The sequence below is a fragment of the Anolis carolinensis genome, chromosome 6 (genome assembly GCF_035594765.1).
Source record: "Anolis carolinensis isolate JA03-04 chromosome 6, rAnoCar3.1.pri, whole genome shotgun sequence".
NCBI classification, from domain to species: Eukaryota; Metazoa; Chordata; class Lepidosauria; order Squamata; family Dactyloidae; genus Anolis; species Anolis carolinensis.
The window spans coordinates 99,852,018-99,869,520 of NC_085846.1; the positions used below are offsets into that span (position 1 = coordinate 99,852,018).

The 17,503-nt window shown below is 39.1% G+C and overlaps 1 protein-coding gene across 5 annotated transcripts in view; it reads left to right on the forward strand.

Annotated features, from left to right (window-relative positions):
- The window catches only part of myo3a (myosin IIIA), a 127,093-nt gene that overhangs the window by 27,549 nt on the left and 82,041 nt on the right, over positions 1 to 17,503 (forward strand). For all 5 annotated transcript variants that reach the window (XM_062957879.1, XM_062957883.1, XM_062957878.1 and 2 more), the window contains exons 3-5: positions 351 to 485; positions 10,361 to 10,465; positions 11,610 to 11,709. In XM_062957879.1, coding sequence (XP_062813949.1) covers positions 351 to 485; positions 10,361 to 10,465; positions 11,610 to 11,709 — 340 coding nt within the window. The remainder of the gene's footprint in view (positions 1 to 350; positions 486 to 10,360; positions 10,466 to 11,609; positions 11,710 to 17,503) is intronic.

A 17,503-nucleotide genomic window follows, 5' to 3' on the forward strand; every position in this document is an offset into this window, starting at 1 on the left:
TGCTAGGGACACCAGGAACTGAGTTTTGTTTCAAAACCTTGGACAGCGACCAACAAGGTTCTGTCTCATGTTTCCCCCAAATGGTGATGGGACATTGAGATGGAGTGTTTCCTATGAAAGTTCCCCCATAAGACTACAAACACAATACTTGTTTTCAAATTGTCTATTAGAGCAAGATATTTTTTGTTGAACATTGGTAAATATGCTTTACAATGCTGTAAATCTTTTCAGAATTATCTTTGCCATTCTTTCAAAGAAGTTGTTGATTAAAATATTCACAAAGGGAAAGAGGAGGTCATTTTTATTTGTTATTAACTTGCTGTTTCTTTCCTTTGGATACATGACCCCAGGATATTGATGAAGAGATTGAAGCCGAATACAACATTTTGAAAGCACTTTCTGATCATCCAAATGTGGTCAAATTCTATGGACTGTACTACAAAAAAGATGCAAAAGATGGAGATCAGCTCTGGCTGGTTTTGGAAGTAGGTGATTTTTCTTTCCTTATGTGGATTCATTTCTGCTTTTTTAAACTTGTGCCTGCTCTCCCTAAATTATTACAAGCGCCTTAGAGAGAATTTATGGATGCCATAGACTGTGGTCTTAAATGCCCTTAGCAAAGAACCTGGTGATGTGGCCAGTGGTAAGGAGCAGCAGGAATTTTAGCTGTAAATACCCAGACTTCTGCACACTTGTCCTCAAGATTAAGCATATATCTGCAGTGCAGACTTACAGAAATTTGGTATTACCGTACTTTTATCACGCTGTTGTGCCTTGAAGTCATTTACAACATATAGTGACTCTATTTTTCTGGGTCTGAGAGTGTGTGCCTAGCCGAAGATCATCCATGCCTTTCCCCATGAGCAGGGAATCAAACTTTTCTAAAGTCATAAACCATTGTCAAAACCACTACACCATGATGGTGTCTAACTTGTTGTGGCTTCATCCTAATTAATTTGTAGTTTGATGAGGCACTTAGAATTCCCTGGTAGAGAGCTCTAGTGTACTCTCAGAAACCTTACATAACACAAGAGTGCTCTAGTAGATAATTCTGATTACTTCACCAAACTATAAATGTAAGAATTACTTAGGATGGAGCTGTGAAAATTAAATACATATCGAACTACTATATACACATGTACTGTATTATGCTTTATTAATCTTACTGAATTTAGAAGGATATTTCTGAGTCATCATGTTTAGGATTACAATGTCAATTTCCTGGCGTTTTCAGTGTCTGTTTCCAAGCTTATCTGCAAAAGCTTGAGCTGACTGTAATTTTCTAGAAGAGAGTTGAATGCCACTTTCATACAAATAAGTGTGCTCATCAGGATGTGGATTGAAGTCATTTAGGTCATTTCTTTCTTTCTTTCTCATTTTGTCATAAACATGAAGAGAAGGGTAATGAGTAACAGTCATGTTCAACTTTGAATACTTAAATAACAGTGTGTGAAAGGATTTTTAGGCTTCCTCTAATGTGGCCAGACAATTAGTAGTCAAGTTCAAGTAGGAGGTGATTTCAGTTCTGTACTTTCAGCCTGGGAGGATTCAAGAAACAAGAGTCAAAGGAGTACAAAGTGTAGTACATCTGAAACTACCGAGATACCATATAGGCAAGATGTAACATGGAGTAGCAGTTATCCAGTAGCAACCAATGGCTCTATAGTGTCAATTTGCTCCAAATGTTATTAGATACTTGGGTTGTTTGTGAGATTCCCCAGTGGTAAAACCAGGAGTTCAACCAGGTGTAAGGAATCTCTGTTTCAGAGTGCTGCATTCTAGGGGTCAGCAAAGGCCAATGAGTAGAACCAAAAATGCTCTATTTTGGCTCTATTACTGTCTAGTTTCAGACAGTAACTAAGCCTTAGGAGAGAGGCACCAGATTTTTGGATTTAGGAAAAGCCCACACAAGGATGGGAAACCACACAGTAGTATTAAAGGGAAGTGTATGTGGCCAGAGGGTAGATGCCAGGGGCTGGATTCAGTCTCTAGTCTTAGGGTTACCAACTCTGGTTTGCATAAATTATGGATTTGCCCAAAGCCTGCTAATCCCTTTCCCTTGTGCGTGGGTGGTACTATTTTGGCTACATAAACAACAGTATGCACAGGTTGAACTTGGAAGCAGAAGGAATGATATATGATGACTCATCTGTTTAGTATGGCAGGACTGCCCTGAAAGTGTTGCATTTTGAATTCTTCCTTGCAGCAGTCCTTGAAGTTAATTAATAATGCTAACCACACATGGCTAATCCCAAAGAATAATCATCACAGAGGCTTACTGTGATCCAGTTGGCAGCCGCCGGTTTGCTAATTTAAAGCCTGCCTGGAGTGATAACTAAGTTTACATTATTTGGCTTTGATCTTTTAAAAGTGAACATTAAGTGCCGGCATTTCGTTCACATTCAGTTCCACAGGAGAGACATATAAATATTTAACTGCACATTCCTCAGTGGGTCTGGTCTTTATCAGTTGTGAGCTTTGTTTTATCAAAACAAATAAACCAAATGTTTTGAAAAGAATCAGCAAAAGAGCACAGGGATGTTTGGATGCTATTTAATGCGCAGAGCCATTGCAAAATCAGCATGGCAGAATTGCATTTCAGACTTCACAAGCTCATTCAGAATCCTTGGAGATGTCCGGGTAGGGAAAATGTATAAAAGCTTATCATGTAGCAATATTAAATATATAGTGACACTAAGAAAATGCCTATGCATCATGTGTGGAATAGAAGTCCCACCCGTTCTCTTTGTTTTCTCCTCTCTCCCTTTTTCTCTTTTTTAAAAATCATGATGATTCCACATCACCACCTCAGAAGAATCTTAAGGCCAAAATCTTTCAATTTTAGGTGAAAAATGATGTGAGAGTAGTGATGATTATAAGGTCACACCATGCTTTTGTGTTCCCACACCATGTATCCATCTATCCCTCCCTTCTGCAGTACTTATAATATTCCGCCCATGTACTCAAACACACACATATTGTCCTTATCCATTCACAGCATCTCATCCATGGAAAAGTCTTTGGAATGTGCATATTTGGCTACATCTGCCCATTCCAAAGGCTCTTCTTATCCTTGCCCAGGTGAGATGGATTGTATATAATTATGTATAAATCTAAAAGTGTTAGCCAAAAATTGACCCAAAACACCTGTGTTGACTTATCCACTACTCTATACTGTAAGGTAAAGGTAAAGGTTTTCACCTGACATTAAGTCTAGTCGTCTCCAGCTCTGGGGGTTGCTGCTCATCTCCATTTCTAAGCCAAAGAGCCGGCATTGTCCATGGACACCTCCAAGGTCATGTGGCTGGCATGACTGCATGGAGTGCCATTACCTTCTCAGCAGAGCAGTACCTATTGATCTACTCACATTTGCATGTTTTCGAACTGCTAGGTCAGCAGAAGCTGAGGCTAACAGCGGGAGCTGAGGCTAACACCTTGCTCCCCGGATTCAAACTGCTGACCTTTTCATCAGCAAGTTCAGCAGCTCAGCGGTTTAACATGCTGCACCACCTATACTGTACCTTAACTTTTATCAAAAAGATAACGATTCCCTCTATTTTCTCTATGGTGGCACTACTTCTCCCCTTTTTAATCTCTGGGTAAGAAAACAGCGGAGGTGGTGGCTCTTTTACACTTCCTTTCAAAGACTGCCTAAAGTGAAGAGAGGGTTGGTACTTCTTTTAGGTTCTCCTGGTCTGAAATAAACTTTCACCACTCTTAGTTTCTCTTTCTAGCTTTGGATCAGTATCTGTCTAAGAAGTAGTGCCTATTCCAAATGTCTGTTTCAGTCATATGGAAGCCATTATTATCCTTGCATTCACAGAATTCCCCAGTACATTCTGACTTATCTGGAATTGAATAGTTTTATGTTAAAATTCCTATTTTAATAGGAACAGTTAACTTTATGATAATAACAGAATGACAATTCGTGGCCTTTCAGGTGGCATTGGACTATAGCTCCCATCATTATTCATCATTAATTATTCTGCCTAGGTGTGATGGGAATTGCTGTTCAATAACTGGAGGGCCACAAGTTGCCTAGCCATAACTCATTTTTTCTATTTAAAATCAAGCCTTCACCTTGTTATATTTTGGAAATGCTTGTTTGCATATTACCATTACTTTTTGGCTCAGGTATAATCTGGTTTTTCTGCATCTCCTTCCTTGTACTCCTCTATTCTGCTGCCACTGGTATGGAAATTGTCAGATAACAATGTGGACAAAAGGAGGTTACTAGCTGAAACTACTTTGTGAATTAGGACAAAATGGTCTGCCATGGAACTATTATTTCAACCACGTCAATAGTCCTGAAAATAGAACTGCCTCTCGCTTTGACTACATTCTCTAATTATACCACATAATGTATTATCTTTGAAAAGAAGCCATGTATAGGAAACAAATGTGCACACCAATAAGAGACCTCTGTCCCCTATTCTTTAGACCAGGCTATTTTTCCATGCTACCCTTTATAATTGCTACTTTCAATCCAACTCTACTTTCTTTGATCCATTACAGCTCTAAATCAGCCTTAATTCAGCCATTTCGAATAATCAGAGCCGTAATACCTCTTCTTTACTTCCCAATTACAGTAATTTTGCTCTTTAAAAATCACATCCTTTTCCCCCCTGCAAGATCAAAGATTTCTGACTACAAGTAGGTTTTAGGACACCACGGTTTGACAAATGCTCGTAATTTTCTGTGGAAAATTATAGATTATAACCCCTTGCTTAGCCAGACAGAGGGCATAAACTATTTCCTATCCCAGCACTCGTAATGAAGGCTAGCTTTCTTTACACTTCATTTTCATAATTATGTAGAAAAGCAGAAGCCAAATGTAAATCCAAGCATGAATTCTCGGTAAATATAAGTAAGACTCCAGTAGTAGTGAGTAGGGCTGTGCAAAATTTCATTTGTGTCTCGTTTGTCGTATTTATTTTGTAAGATTCGTACATATGACTTGATATTAAGAAACCTGAAGAATGCCCACGCAAAAAAAAGTAAGATTAAAAACACTGACCTATGACTTTCAGAGGAGTTATGTAAGTCTTGTTAATGGTTACAGGTCTCCGTCAAAGGGCTTCACCCCCAAAAAGGCTGGGTTTGGTTTACCCAAAGGGCCCTGAGGAGAATAGTGAGGCTGGAGTAGAGGGAGAAGCCCCGCTCTTTCCCCAAAGTGAGTGATGAGTGGGGAGATAAGATGCCTAGCTGGATGGCCAGGCAAGGAAGAAGCTCCTCGGGCACATGGCCAGCCCAGAAAGAGACAGGCAGAGACAATTCTCATATTGAAACTTTAACACAGGAAGAAAACAGAATTCTGGGAAATGTAGTTTAGGGTGGGGCCTTTTGAATTCTCTGGCACAGGGATCCCCTTCTTCCCAAACTCCGTTTCCCAGAATTCTGCTTATCGCCTTGTGCCACTTCGTCCGCCTCCTTGAAGGCGGACGAAGCCAATGGGATTCTGGCCTGCATCAATAGGGGAATTGCGTCTAGATCCAGGGAAGTCATGCTCCCCCTCTATTCTGCCTTGGTCAGACCAGACCTGGAATACTGTGTCCAATTTTGAGCACCGCAGTTGAAGCGAGATGTTGACAAGCTGGAATGTGTGCAGAGGAGGGCAACTAAAATGATCAAAGGTCTGGAGAACAAGCCCTATGAGGAGCGGCTTAAAAAGCTGGGCATGTTTAGCCTGCAGAAGAGAAGGCTGAGAGGAGACATGATAGTCATGTACAAATATGTGAGAGGAAGTCATAGGGAGGAGGGAGCAAGCTTGTTTTCTGCTGCCCTGCAGACTAGGACACGGAACAATGGCTTCAAACTACAGGAAAGGAGATTCCACCTGAACATCAGGAAGAACTTCCTCACTGTGAGAGCTGTTCAACAGTGGAACTCTCTCCCCCGGGCTGTGGTGGAGGCTCCTTTTTTGGAGGCTTTTAAACAGAGGCTGGATGGCCATCTATCGGGGGTGCTTTGAATGCGATTTCCTGCTTCTTAGCGGGGGGTTGGACTGGATGGCCCTTGAGGTCTCTTCCAACTCTACTATTCTATGATTCTATGATTCTAGGTTTTGGTGGGGGGAAACCCGTGTTTATTCTCTAAAGGGATTTCGAGATAAAAGGGGTTTGTTGGGAGTTGAATCTACTCTGTGAGGTAGACAAAGTTGAGAGGCAGTAACTCCAAAGTTTCCCTAGTAGGTTTCCTATTATTATTATTATTATTATTATTATTACTACTACTAGTATTTCACAGTCTGGTGATTTGACTGTTCTTTGCCTGCCTGGCAGAAGAGGGTTGGACTGGATGGCCCCTGGAGTCTTCCAGGGAAGTAGTACTATTAAGTTTATGTTGGTTAAAGTTCCCTAGAAATCAGTGGATGTGCAAATCTTTATGAAACTTGGGAGGGAGTATGCCTTGGTTATGTTGTATTATTAAAAATAGAAATTTGAGGACATAGCTCTTGTAGTTTTTTAAAATGTTGTTCATAAAACCTTTTAAAATTTCCATAAAACAGTGGGTGTGTGAAATGATCTGAAACTTGGAAGGGGGACACAATGGTAAATGTGTTCTACTATTGTAGCAAGTTTCATACAGATCTCTCTAAATATGAAGGAGAAAGGAGCCCCAGAAGCTTCCCCTCCCCTTGCACAATTACATAATGAAAAAGTAACAAATTTACTTATATTGTTATAGTTACAATATGGACAGCTTACTATATTTTAGAAACACTTTAGAAATGATTCGTCACTGCCGATCCCCAAATTTAGTAATGATTATTGAAATATTGTTTTCATTGATCGCACAGGCTAGTTAGTATGCTGTAGTATAGTATAAGTTTTGAAATTCTGCATATATGGATATTCTTTAACAGTCAATGAAGGCTGTGGAGAGCAAAGCCTTTTTTAAAGTTATATTTTACTGAAAGCTTTGAAAGTAATGAACAGATTAGTTTTGCATATATTCCATTATAATAAAGAGGTCATTTTTTATTCAAGGCAACTCTAAGACAAGCCTATCATGGGATTTTCTGGGGCTGATAGTAGGTGACTTGCCCAAGATCTAGGAGGTGTCTTTGAGTGAGGAGGAAATCAAGCCCTGGTCTGCAGAGTTGAAGTCCAATGCTCAAGCCACTATACCTGACATGGGCAAACTTTGGCCCTCCAGGTGTGTTGGACTTCAACTCCCTCAATTTCTAACAGCCTACCAGCCGGCTGTTAGAAATTATGGGAGTTGAAGTCCAAAGCACCAAATTTGCCCATGCCATCAATTTGTAGCATCAATTTGATCATAAAGGCAGAAAGCAGAGCTTGCAAGAAAAGTATTTTCTGAATAATTTACTGAAGGCATTGGCTTTTCACTTGGTATAATATTTCTGTTCTTTTGTTGGGAGCTTCTTTGGGCACATTCAGGTGGAAAAGTTGCTTGCAATTTAAAGTAGTAGCAATAAATAATATCAGCAGATAATGATCTCCAGACTCAATTATCTCTGTGCAGTGTTCACACAAAAATGCCATAAAATGAGGCAGTGTTGTTGGTAACTCTTCTATCCTTCAGTTTGCCGGATATCTGGATTTTATTATTATGGGATTTTTGAAATGCTGTGAGTTTCTATAATAACTAGAGATGGATAAAGAAGTTGTAAAGGAATAAAAATACACTTGGCTGAAATCTGGTGCCATGGAAAAAATAATTATTATTTGAGTGGATTCTTCTGTTCTTACAAGTCAGGAAGGCTTTCTGGATGTTTAAGTGGAATCTGTAACTTGAATCCAATTGTTTGCATTCCGGTTTCTGAAGCAGCAGAACACAAGCTCATTCCACCTTCTACATGGCATCCCTATTGTATCATCTCTCCATCTTCTCTAAATTTCTCAGCTCTCTACAATGGCAGGTTTCCAGAACTTTGTTCATTTTGGGCATATGTAGTATGACCAATATCATCACTCTTCATAGACTTTCCTGAAGGTTAATTTAAGGAAGAGTTGTGCAGTGGGTTAATTCACTAAGCTGCAGAACTTGCTGACCAGAAGGTCAGTGGTTCAGATCTGTGGACATGATGAGTTCCCATTGTTAGCCCCAGCTTCTGCCAACCTAGCAGTTCGAAAACATGCAAATGTGAGCAGATCAATGGGTACTGCTTTGGCGGGAAGATAACGGCGCTCCATGCAGTCATGCCAACCACATGACCTAGGAGGTGTCTACAGACAACGCTGGCTCTTTGGCTTAGAAATGGAGATGAGGACCACCACCCCAGTGTCGGACTTAACTAGACTTAATGTCAAGGAGACCTTTCCCTTTACTTGGTTATCAAATCCAAATCTTGCCTCCTGCTCACCCCTTCCAAAATGCATTTCAATGCTGATTACTAATCGCTACTGAATATGTGAAGTTAGCGTAGTTCTTTGCATTATTTTAATTCCCTCTGCTTATCAATTCAGTTCCCAGTGTATCACTGCTAAAGCCCATGTTCAGCCTTTTCTTTTTAGTCCATTGGTTCTGTCAGGGGTACTGAGTGATGGATGGAATTTTTTAGTGTTTTAATCTGCATCTGCAAAGATAGCCATTGTGAAAGGAGTGTTGACACAATTAGTAAAAATAGACATTAGGACAGGAGAATTAAATTGGAGGAGTTGCTTTGCCCATGGGCTTCACTTGAGCCGAGAAGAAAATAGAACAAGACTAATATTAACTCAGAGAAAGGTGGGGTGGGGTGACTTGTAGAGGTCAAAGGAAAACGCGGGGAAAGATGTAATTCTTAATCTCCATCTTCGACATGCATTACAGAAAGCTTCTTATAACCGGTGCAGAAAGCTTCTTCTACCACAGCTAGTTCTAATTTGTAAACAAGACATGCAGCCTTTTTTACACAGATAAGTGCGTTAAAGTGAGAACTAAGCAACTCAGCTTAGTCATAGTTCTTCACAGGCCTGATTGCTTTGGGTTCCTTTTTCAATGACGGTAATTATTAGAACTAGCATTTCAGCAGAGGATGGAGGACAGAAGTGCTCTTTTGCTTTATGCATGCCAATGCTTATCAATAGGAACTTCCATTTTTAAGAGTACCAAATGAGAAGCATAATGCTAGTTTCTTGGATAGTGTACATATTTGTATTGTAGACATATAGCTACCTTACATTTACCTGCTGACTTATGGCTATGCTATGAATTTCATAGAATTTTCTGAAGCAAGGAATGCTCAGGTGGTTTGTCATTGCCTTTTTTTTAGAGCAGTGGTTCTCAACCTGTGGGTTCCCAGGTGTTTTGGCCTACGTGTCCCAGAAATCCCAGCCAGTTTACCAGCTGTTGGGATTTCAGGGAGTTGAAGGCCAAAATATCTGGGGACCCACAGGTTGAGAACCACTGTTCTAGAGTGTAGTTTATAGCTACACTCTGCTCCAATCATATATTAACCAGGAATTGCACTGCTTAGCATTTGAGATGAAATGGAATCTGATGCCTTTGAGACATTTGAGCTCACTCTTTCTTCTTCTCCTTCTTTTTTTTTGGGGGGGGGGGTGGGCAGGGTGAAAGAGAGAGTGCTCAACTTTGCTTCATTGGTCAAGTCTGTATTTGTTACATCTTATACCACTTCTTGGAGCAGTCAGATGTTCCTGTGACCAGACCATGGCATGTTTGTTGCCTAAGGCAGAGTAGTAAATGATGCTTCTCCCAAAGTCATAATCTGCAATCTGGGCCAAAATATGTTGGTATTAATGGCACAGACCTACGGCTTTCTCTCTGAGTGTGTTCTTCTAATAGTAAGAATGCTATTGTATTACATTAATAAGTAACAAGTTGCACGGATTGTTTGAGATAGCTGCCTAATTGTCAGGGGTAGAGAAACATCATTATGTTTCAGAATAATGATGGGCCCAATTTAAAAACAGTAGCCATTTCAAATTGGGCCCACCCTGTATAATCCCCACAATCCTTAACCGTGGCCATGGTGGTGAATCTAAAGGGATTTATAGACAAAAACATCTGAAAAGCTAAATATGCATCTTTCCTGTGACTGGAGTCAGTTTTACAAGGAACCATATAGGAACAATTAATTATTTCTGCTCGATAACTTTCAGTAACACTAACTTAGTTTTTACTGGGCATTAATGCAGCCATAATATTTCTCAATGTCCTAAGATAGCCAATAGTCACATAGTTATTGAAGAAGATAATATATAATAGAAGAGGTTCCTTTGGAATGGGAAAACCATGAAAGGTAAGTAGAAAGAAAAAAGAGTAGTCTAATGAGAGAAGCAAAAAGGGGACAATGGATAAAAAAAGTTATGAGCTGATTCTTATCACAAAAATTAGGATGTCACAATAATTATTTTCTTTCTTTTCAAATTTTGTGTTTATATACCTATAGCTGTGTAATGGAGGATCGGTAACTGATCTTGTGAAAGGGTTTTTGAAACGAGGGGAAAGAATGAATGAACTTATCATTGCTTACATTCTACATGAAGCACTTATGGTGAGTAAAAAAAATCTGAAATACCATAGTTGAAATACTTTTTTATTCATTTTGTCCATAAGTGACAGGTATAGGAATCTACTGATTTTAAGTTAATTAAGCTCTCTTCTTTACTGGACTAAGTCCTGTGTTACAGTTTTGTCCTTTTAAAAAACTACTTTCATAAAGTATCTGTATAGTTTTCCAGCTTGTACCATCAATTAGGACTGAGTATTCATAGTCATGGTTTTGTAGTCTGAGTACTGGTATTAGCAGCTGCATTTTTCTCTCTTTTTGCCCTTTTGTTACATAGTGTGAGCTGCTATCTGTGCCAGATACATTCCCGAATTTCTCATGGATATGAAAACCACAGATAATAGCAAATCCTATTGAAATGAAAGACCTATAGCCCAAGAATACCATAGAATCAAGCAGGAGGACTGAGAAAATGCCTAGAGAGGATATATTCTGTTGGACATAAGTGAATCTGTAGATACTGGTCACGCAGATACAGAAATTGTACTTTAATACTGATTATGTAACAAGGTTACATGGGTGCTGCTTTTAACTGGTGCCATTTCCTATTTGTTTAGAAGGGGAAAGGATGTCATTGTATACAGTGCTTTTTTCCCCCTTAACTTGGGGAAAGGCCTTGTTGCATTACAAGGCTGGGATTCACCTCTGTTTTCATGGCTTAAAATCTCTTGCTTGTCCTGCTGGTCTTCAGGCCCACAATCCCCAGTGTCATCATCAGGCTGCTTAACAGGCCCAGAATCCCCATTGAGATCAGGTATAGCCACAATCAAAGGTTTGACTACAACAGGCCTACCCTTGCCTTTGGGCGTCGTTTTGGACAACCCCACCCTGATAAATACACTTGACTGTAATGCATATGTTATATTTCTGGGTTCTGCTTACTTGGAGAACATTTAAGAGTGTAATTAATTATGGATTTGAATTTTATTTTATTTTTTAGTGTCCAATTGCCACAATACCCATAATTTACATACTAATGATTATTTCCAAAATTATAAGATGTCAAATGCTGAATCTTATACCCTTGAATTATATTGAAAATAATCTTAATGATACTTGTATTCAATTGTACTGTCATTTCAACTGTTTTTAATTTTGTGGGTTAATGGGTTTTACACTTTCTTTTCAGGGACTTCAGCATTTGCATGAAAACAAAACCATTCACCGTGATATCAAGGGAAATAACATCCTGTTAACCACTGAAGGAGGTGTTAAACTTGTGGATTTTGGTAAATTACTCTGCTTTTATAACCCAAGTGTCATTGCTCAATTTAGGATCTAGACCAGCCTTGTATTTAACAACTATGAGAAAACAGAAATTCCATTCAGGTGAAAAAGTGGGCTGAAGAAGAGAGAAAGCTATCTCTTTTCTGTCTATCCATTGTATTCATTCTCCCCTGTTAGTCCCTTGGTTTCCATGCTGGCCTGTTATTCCTTGAATGACATGCTGGGTAGAAGGCATTTTAAAATTAGGAACATACTTAAAAGCTTGAGATTCAATATGGTGTAGTGATGAAGATAGGGTTCTAGGTTCCCAGTCCTCAATTAAATATGCAGTCTTGAAGTGTGGTGGAGTCTCCTTCTCTGGAGGTTATTAAATAGATACTGGATGGACATTAGGAGTGCATTGATTGTATATTCCTGCATGGCAGGTTCTTGAGTCCCTTCCAATTCTAATTCTGTGAACCAAAAAATGTCTTGAATGATGTTGGGCCATTGGAACCTCTCTTGGCTTGATCAATCCCCCAGGATTTTTGTAAGAATAAAGCGGTGTGTGTATCATATACACTGCCTTTATGCACATTGAAGGGAAGGTAATTTATTATTCAAACAAATCAATGAAATGAATGATATTGGCTTGGATGAAGGAGATTTTTGCATGGCACTTTGGTAAGAGGATTATTTGCATGGTACTTTGGATATTACCCAGGAGGAGAAGGTTTGGCTCTCAGCTTTAATACAGTCATGTCCACCTTCTCATATGATAGAAGAAAATAACAAGTGCATTGTACATGGATTTTTTCTCCTTAAAAAAACATTTTTGATATCTTGCATTTCAATGTGTGTGCATGACATATGACATATTCCCACTTGGTGTGTGTGTAAAACTCTGGCTGGATCCTCCACAAAACATGCATGATACAAGTCTTTGCCAACCACTGCCCTTTCACCTTCCAGAATATGTATTAGGTAGCTCAAACTCACTAAGTTCAGTAGGGCCCTGTTTTGCACTGTCCTTTGCTCATTTATATATTTTAAAATGTATTTACATGTGTACAACTGTCTAATATTTGTGTATGTGTTTATTGGAATGATTTAAAATCCTATATAAATTCTAAATGTACTTATTAAACTTGAAAGTCATGGGTAAATTGTTTTGAATTCTCATGAAAGTCTATTATGGTCAGGGAAACATCAAAATCACTTCTTGTTTCTCAAGTTATTGTGCTTATTCATGCACTCTTGACATTAATAAGGCTGGTCATGTGTCTCAGTTCTAATTAGGTCACCTATATGATAGAGTCCCATTCATAACAAAAAGAGGAACCTTCATTCATTTGTAAAATAAAGCATCAATAACTCAGGGGGCAGGCTGATGGGATCGGACACATGTTGAGCATGAATATGAGTAATTTTTTTTTTTAAAAAAATGACTTCAAAGGGGGAAAAGCTTAAAATAATAAAATTAAGCAGAGTTGGTATTTGGATTGATTGAACACTGGCTCCAGATAATTTCTGTTGGATTCCTGTTATGTGCATAATATTCTTAATTGGTATGGTTTTGTGGCTTGATATGGGACTGTGGATTGGAGAGCTTTGGTGGGGATATGAATCAAGGTTGCTGTTGCTGACCCCATAAGTTAGTTCAATATGGACATTTATAGCTAATGAATTAAGGTTAAAAGACAGATTTATCCAGAGGAATCAAAACTAACTTGAAATGTTTTGAATGATGAAATAGCTCCTTGAAACAATCTCCCCCAACCTAGCACTCTCTAGATGTGTTGAACTACAATTCTCATAATCTCCAGTCATTGTGCCCATGGTAGAGGGAACATATCCTTAAGAGATACTGTATATAGATCAGGGCCATTGTTGTGTGTGCATGTGCATTCAGGTTGCCTTTATACATATAGCAGGCTCGTGAATTTCACAGGGTTTTTTTAAGCAAGGAATACTCAGATGGTTTTGCCAGTTACATCAGAAATTTTGCTTGGTATTCATTGGAAGTCTCCTATCCAAGCACTAATCAGGGCTTAACCTTCCAAGATCATACAGGATGTGGGAGTTGTTTGAAAAATTGATGGGTTTTTGTCCATATTGGGGTAGGGGTGGTTTGTGATTGTGTTACCTTGGCTTTCTGTGTTGCTTTTCTTTTTGTATCATTGCTGCATTATAACTTCTAGTGAACTGCATTACTCTAACTTTGCAATTGCTGTTAGTGGAATTGTAATTTGAATTGCAGAAAGAATGCTAGTGGAGAGCTAAAATGGTGTAGTATAGGGGTCCTCAAACTTTTAAAGCAGAAGGCCGGTCCATAGTCCCTCAGACTTTCAAGGGGCCTGACTATAGTTTGAAAAAAACGTGAATGAATTCCTATGCACACTGCACACATTTTGTTTGTAGTGAAAAATGTGAAACAACAATATAAGATGTAAAATTAAGAACAATTTTAACCAACATAAATGTCCCAGTATTTCAATGGGAAGTGTGGGCCTACTTTTGACAGATGAGATAGTCTAGTTAAGTAAGATTGTTGTTGTTGTGTGCCTTCAAGTTGTTTCCAACTGAGGGTGACCTGAAGTCTAAAGTTTAGGGTGGGGCCGGATAAACGATCTTGAAGGGCAACATCTGGGCCATGGGCCTTAGTTTGGGGACCCCTTGTGTCTGAAACTGTGGTCTTACTCCAAACTTGGTAGCCTGCCTGAATCTATGGCAGTGGTTCTCAACCTGTGGGTCCCGAGATCATTTGGCCTTCAACTCCCAGAAACCCTAACAGCTGGTAAACTGCTTGGGATTTCTGGGAGTTGTAAGCCAAAACACGTGTGGACCCAAAAGTTGAGAACCACTGATCTATGGTGATATCCACACCACAGGGAGAGTGCTCAGTAGGAGAGGATATCTTTCTGTAACATCTAAGCTAGCAATTTTAGCTACTTCTGCTTCTCTCCTTCTGCATGTGCAGCTAACTCTGCCACAATTATAGATTTAGATGAAGCAGTCATCAAGTGATAGCAGTAGTTCCTCTGTATTTCATCCAGTGCCAGGCTGGAGATGTTTGCACATCTATTTCAGTATGGTATGTGCTGTTTGAAAAGCAATTGCCTTATTATCTCATCTTTAACCACAATCTTCAACCAGACATTTCATAATCAGACTCATTTATTAAAGAGGTCATTTTATTCAAGCATGTCATAAATTTAAAAGGATGAACAACATCTGCTAAATAGTGCAGATGTGTTATTACCCTGTATACCCACTTCTATTATGGCACAATCTCCCTATAACCATTTGTCACGTCACCACGTTTGGACCTACAGGTTTATGCCAGGTTCCTTGCTCACCTGCACAAGTTTTCTGCATATGCATATGTATGTATAGAGGACTCCTCATAAATGTCAAACTGATGTCCATGGAAGGGTATGGCAGGGTATGGTAGGGCTAGGGCTAATAAGAATTGGAGAGTTTACGGGCACTTCTGACAAGAAAGGCAGCAAAGAAAATACACCTCTTTTAGGCTGCTTGATATGTCCATCTCTTTGGGAAATCATGCAGGATGACCACATCTTGTTGAATTGCATTTCACAGCATGCCTAACCAGCAAAATGAGGGATGTTGGGAGTTGCAATACATCTAAATCTGGGGGGAAGCATCATTCTCACCCCTGCCCTTGTTTAACCTGTGTGCACATACCCATTTGATGAGTGATCACATAGATCGTGCTACCAAGTAGCAATGGAAACATTGACATGCTTTTTGCACCTACTGAGAAATGGGTACATAGGCAAGTGGTAAAATCATTCTCATTATTTGGTTGTTGTTGCATTCCTTCAAGTTGTTTCTGATTCTGATGACCCTAAGACAATACTATCACAGTTGTATAGCTTGCCTTATGCCTAGTGGGTTTTTATGATTAAATCCTGTTCTCCTGAACTATAGCCCAATGTTCAAACTGCTGTGCCACACTGGCCCTTCATCCTTATTATATTGTTAATCAAATCACTAGTTTAGTAAATGCATACCCAGTAAATTGATTCTTATATCCCCTTGTAGTGAAGAAGTGTGCAAAACTGTATGTGTGTATGTTTATTGGTTTGTATATTGTGTATGTGTGTCCATACATAGAAACACACAGTCTGTGCTGACTTCAGAATGACACTCAGAGCTATATAACACTGTCCTTGGACTAGGATATGCATAGTAACAGCAGCAACAGTGGTATCAGAATCTAATTTTGCTAGAGCTGGGAGTCAAAACTCTTTGGTGATCTAACCCACAGATCTGCGAGGAGATCCCGGCCTATCTTTTGTCCACCCCAAGCTAATGGATGAGCTTGAATCAACAGGACTGAAAGGGACAGCTTTGCTTGTAGCGTCAGGCAGCATGACTAAGCTAGAGGCTAAAACTCTGCAGTTAGTCATCTCTGAGAAACAGAAGGAAGATAATTGGCTTTTTATTTAGAATATTTGACATTGGTATGACACATATACTGGAACACGTTGAACCAACTGAACTGAACTGGAAAGATTTACTTAAGCAGCTTGTGGAAAATTCAAGCTGAACTAGATGATATGACAGGAGAATGGTGTAAGTTGGGTTACCACTTAATTCACATTTAGGAGTGGAGGTTGAGAAGGTAAAGCTATTTCTTTCTTCCCTCCAGCTAACTTCATTCCAGTTAGATGTTTCTCTTGTGAGTATCTAAAGCTGAAGGAAAGACCCATCCCAACTTGGAAAAGCAGTTAACAAGGAGATATGAGATTTCAAATCCTTGTTCTTTTCCACTCATTCACTTTAAACTGAACTCCCACATCCTTCATGTATGTATTATCAATTGAAATTGAGACAATTTACCTTCTCGATCTCAATTTCTTCTTCCGACCTTCCAAGCTGCCTGCCTGGTAAGCACAGAAAAACTCCAGACTCCTTTTCAGCTTTCAAAGCGGCTCTTAACTTTATTGCAATATTTACAACTTTGTACACATCAGGCTGGACAAACACCAGACACTTCCATTCACTTCAGAGCACGCCTGCAAGGAGCATATTCCAGTCTTATTGGTTTCTCTTCATCCGGCTGGAAACTGGAACTTCCCAGAGTTGCGCTCTAGTATTTCATCTCCACTCTATGAATTAACCCATTAATTACTCAATCATACAGTTTAAACTACAAGCATTATTTGACATCATATCAAAACCATATACTGACATGCATTTGCATTCACTAGAAGATACAACAGTACTTAGTAAGGTAGAAGCATTTAGAAAAGAGCAAGACCACATTACAGGTGGCTAGAATCAGTCATGGAAGCCATAACCTTGAGTTTGTAAGACCTTAGCAGAGCTGTTGACATCAGAGATACTTGGGGGATTCTTATTCATACAGTTCCCATACGTTGAAGTTAACTTGATGGCAATTCATATCAAATAACCTGGATTACACCTCTATCATCTTCTTTTTCACTGTGTAAACTTCCGGAAATGTTTTTGAAATGTGAGTTTCAGTATAACTCATCCCATTTCTTTAAATCAAATGTGTATATTATGCATATTTGTATATCATACAATGTACTCTAATTTGCATTGTAATTTGGTGAATCAGGCATATTAATTCTTGCTTTTCCCCTTCATTATGTTTCAAAGTTCTTAGCATTTTTACTTACAGCTGATCTGAGGGAATCAGTGTTGAATAATATTTAATATACTGAAAGCAGAACAAGTGGACCCAAGTTCAATTCAGTGCTTGATCATGGAATTTACTTTGTGACTTTTCAGCAAACCAATCTTATAGGGTTGCAAACCAAT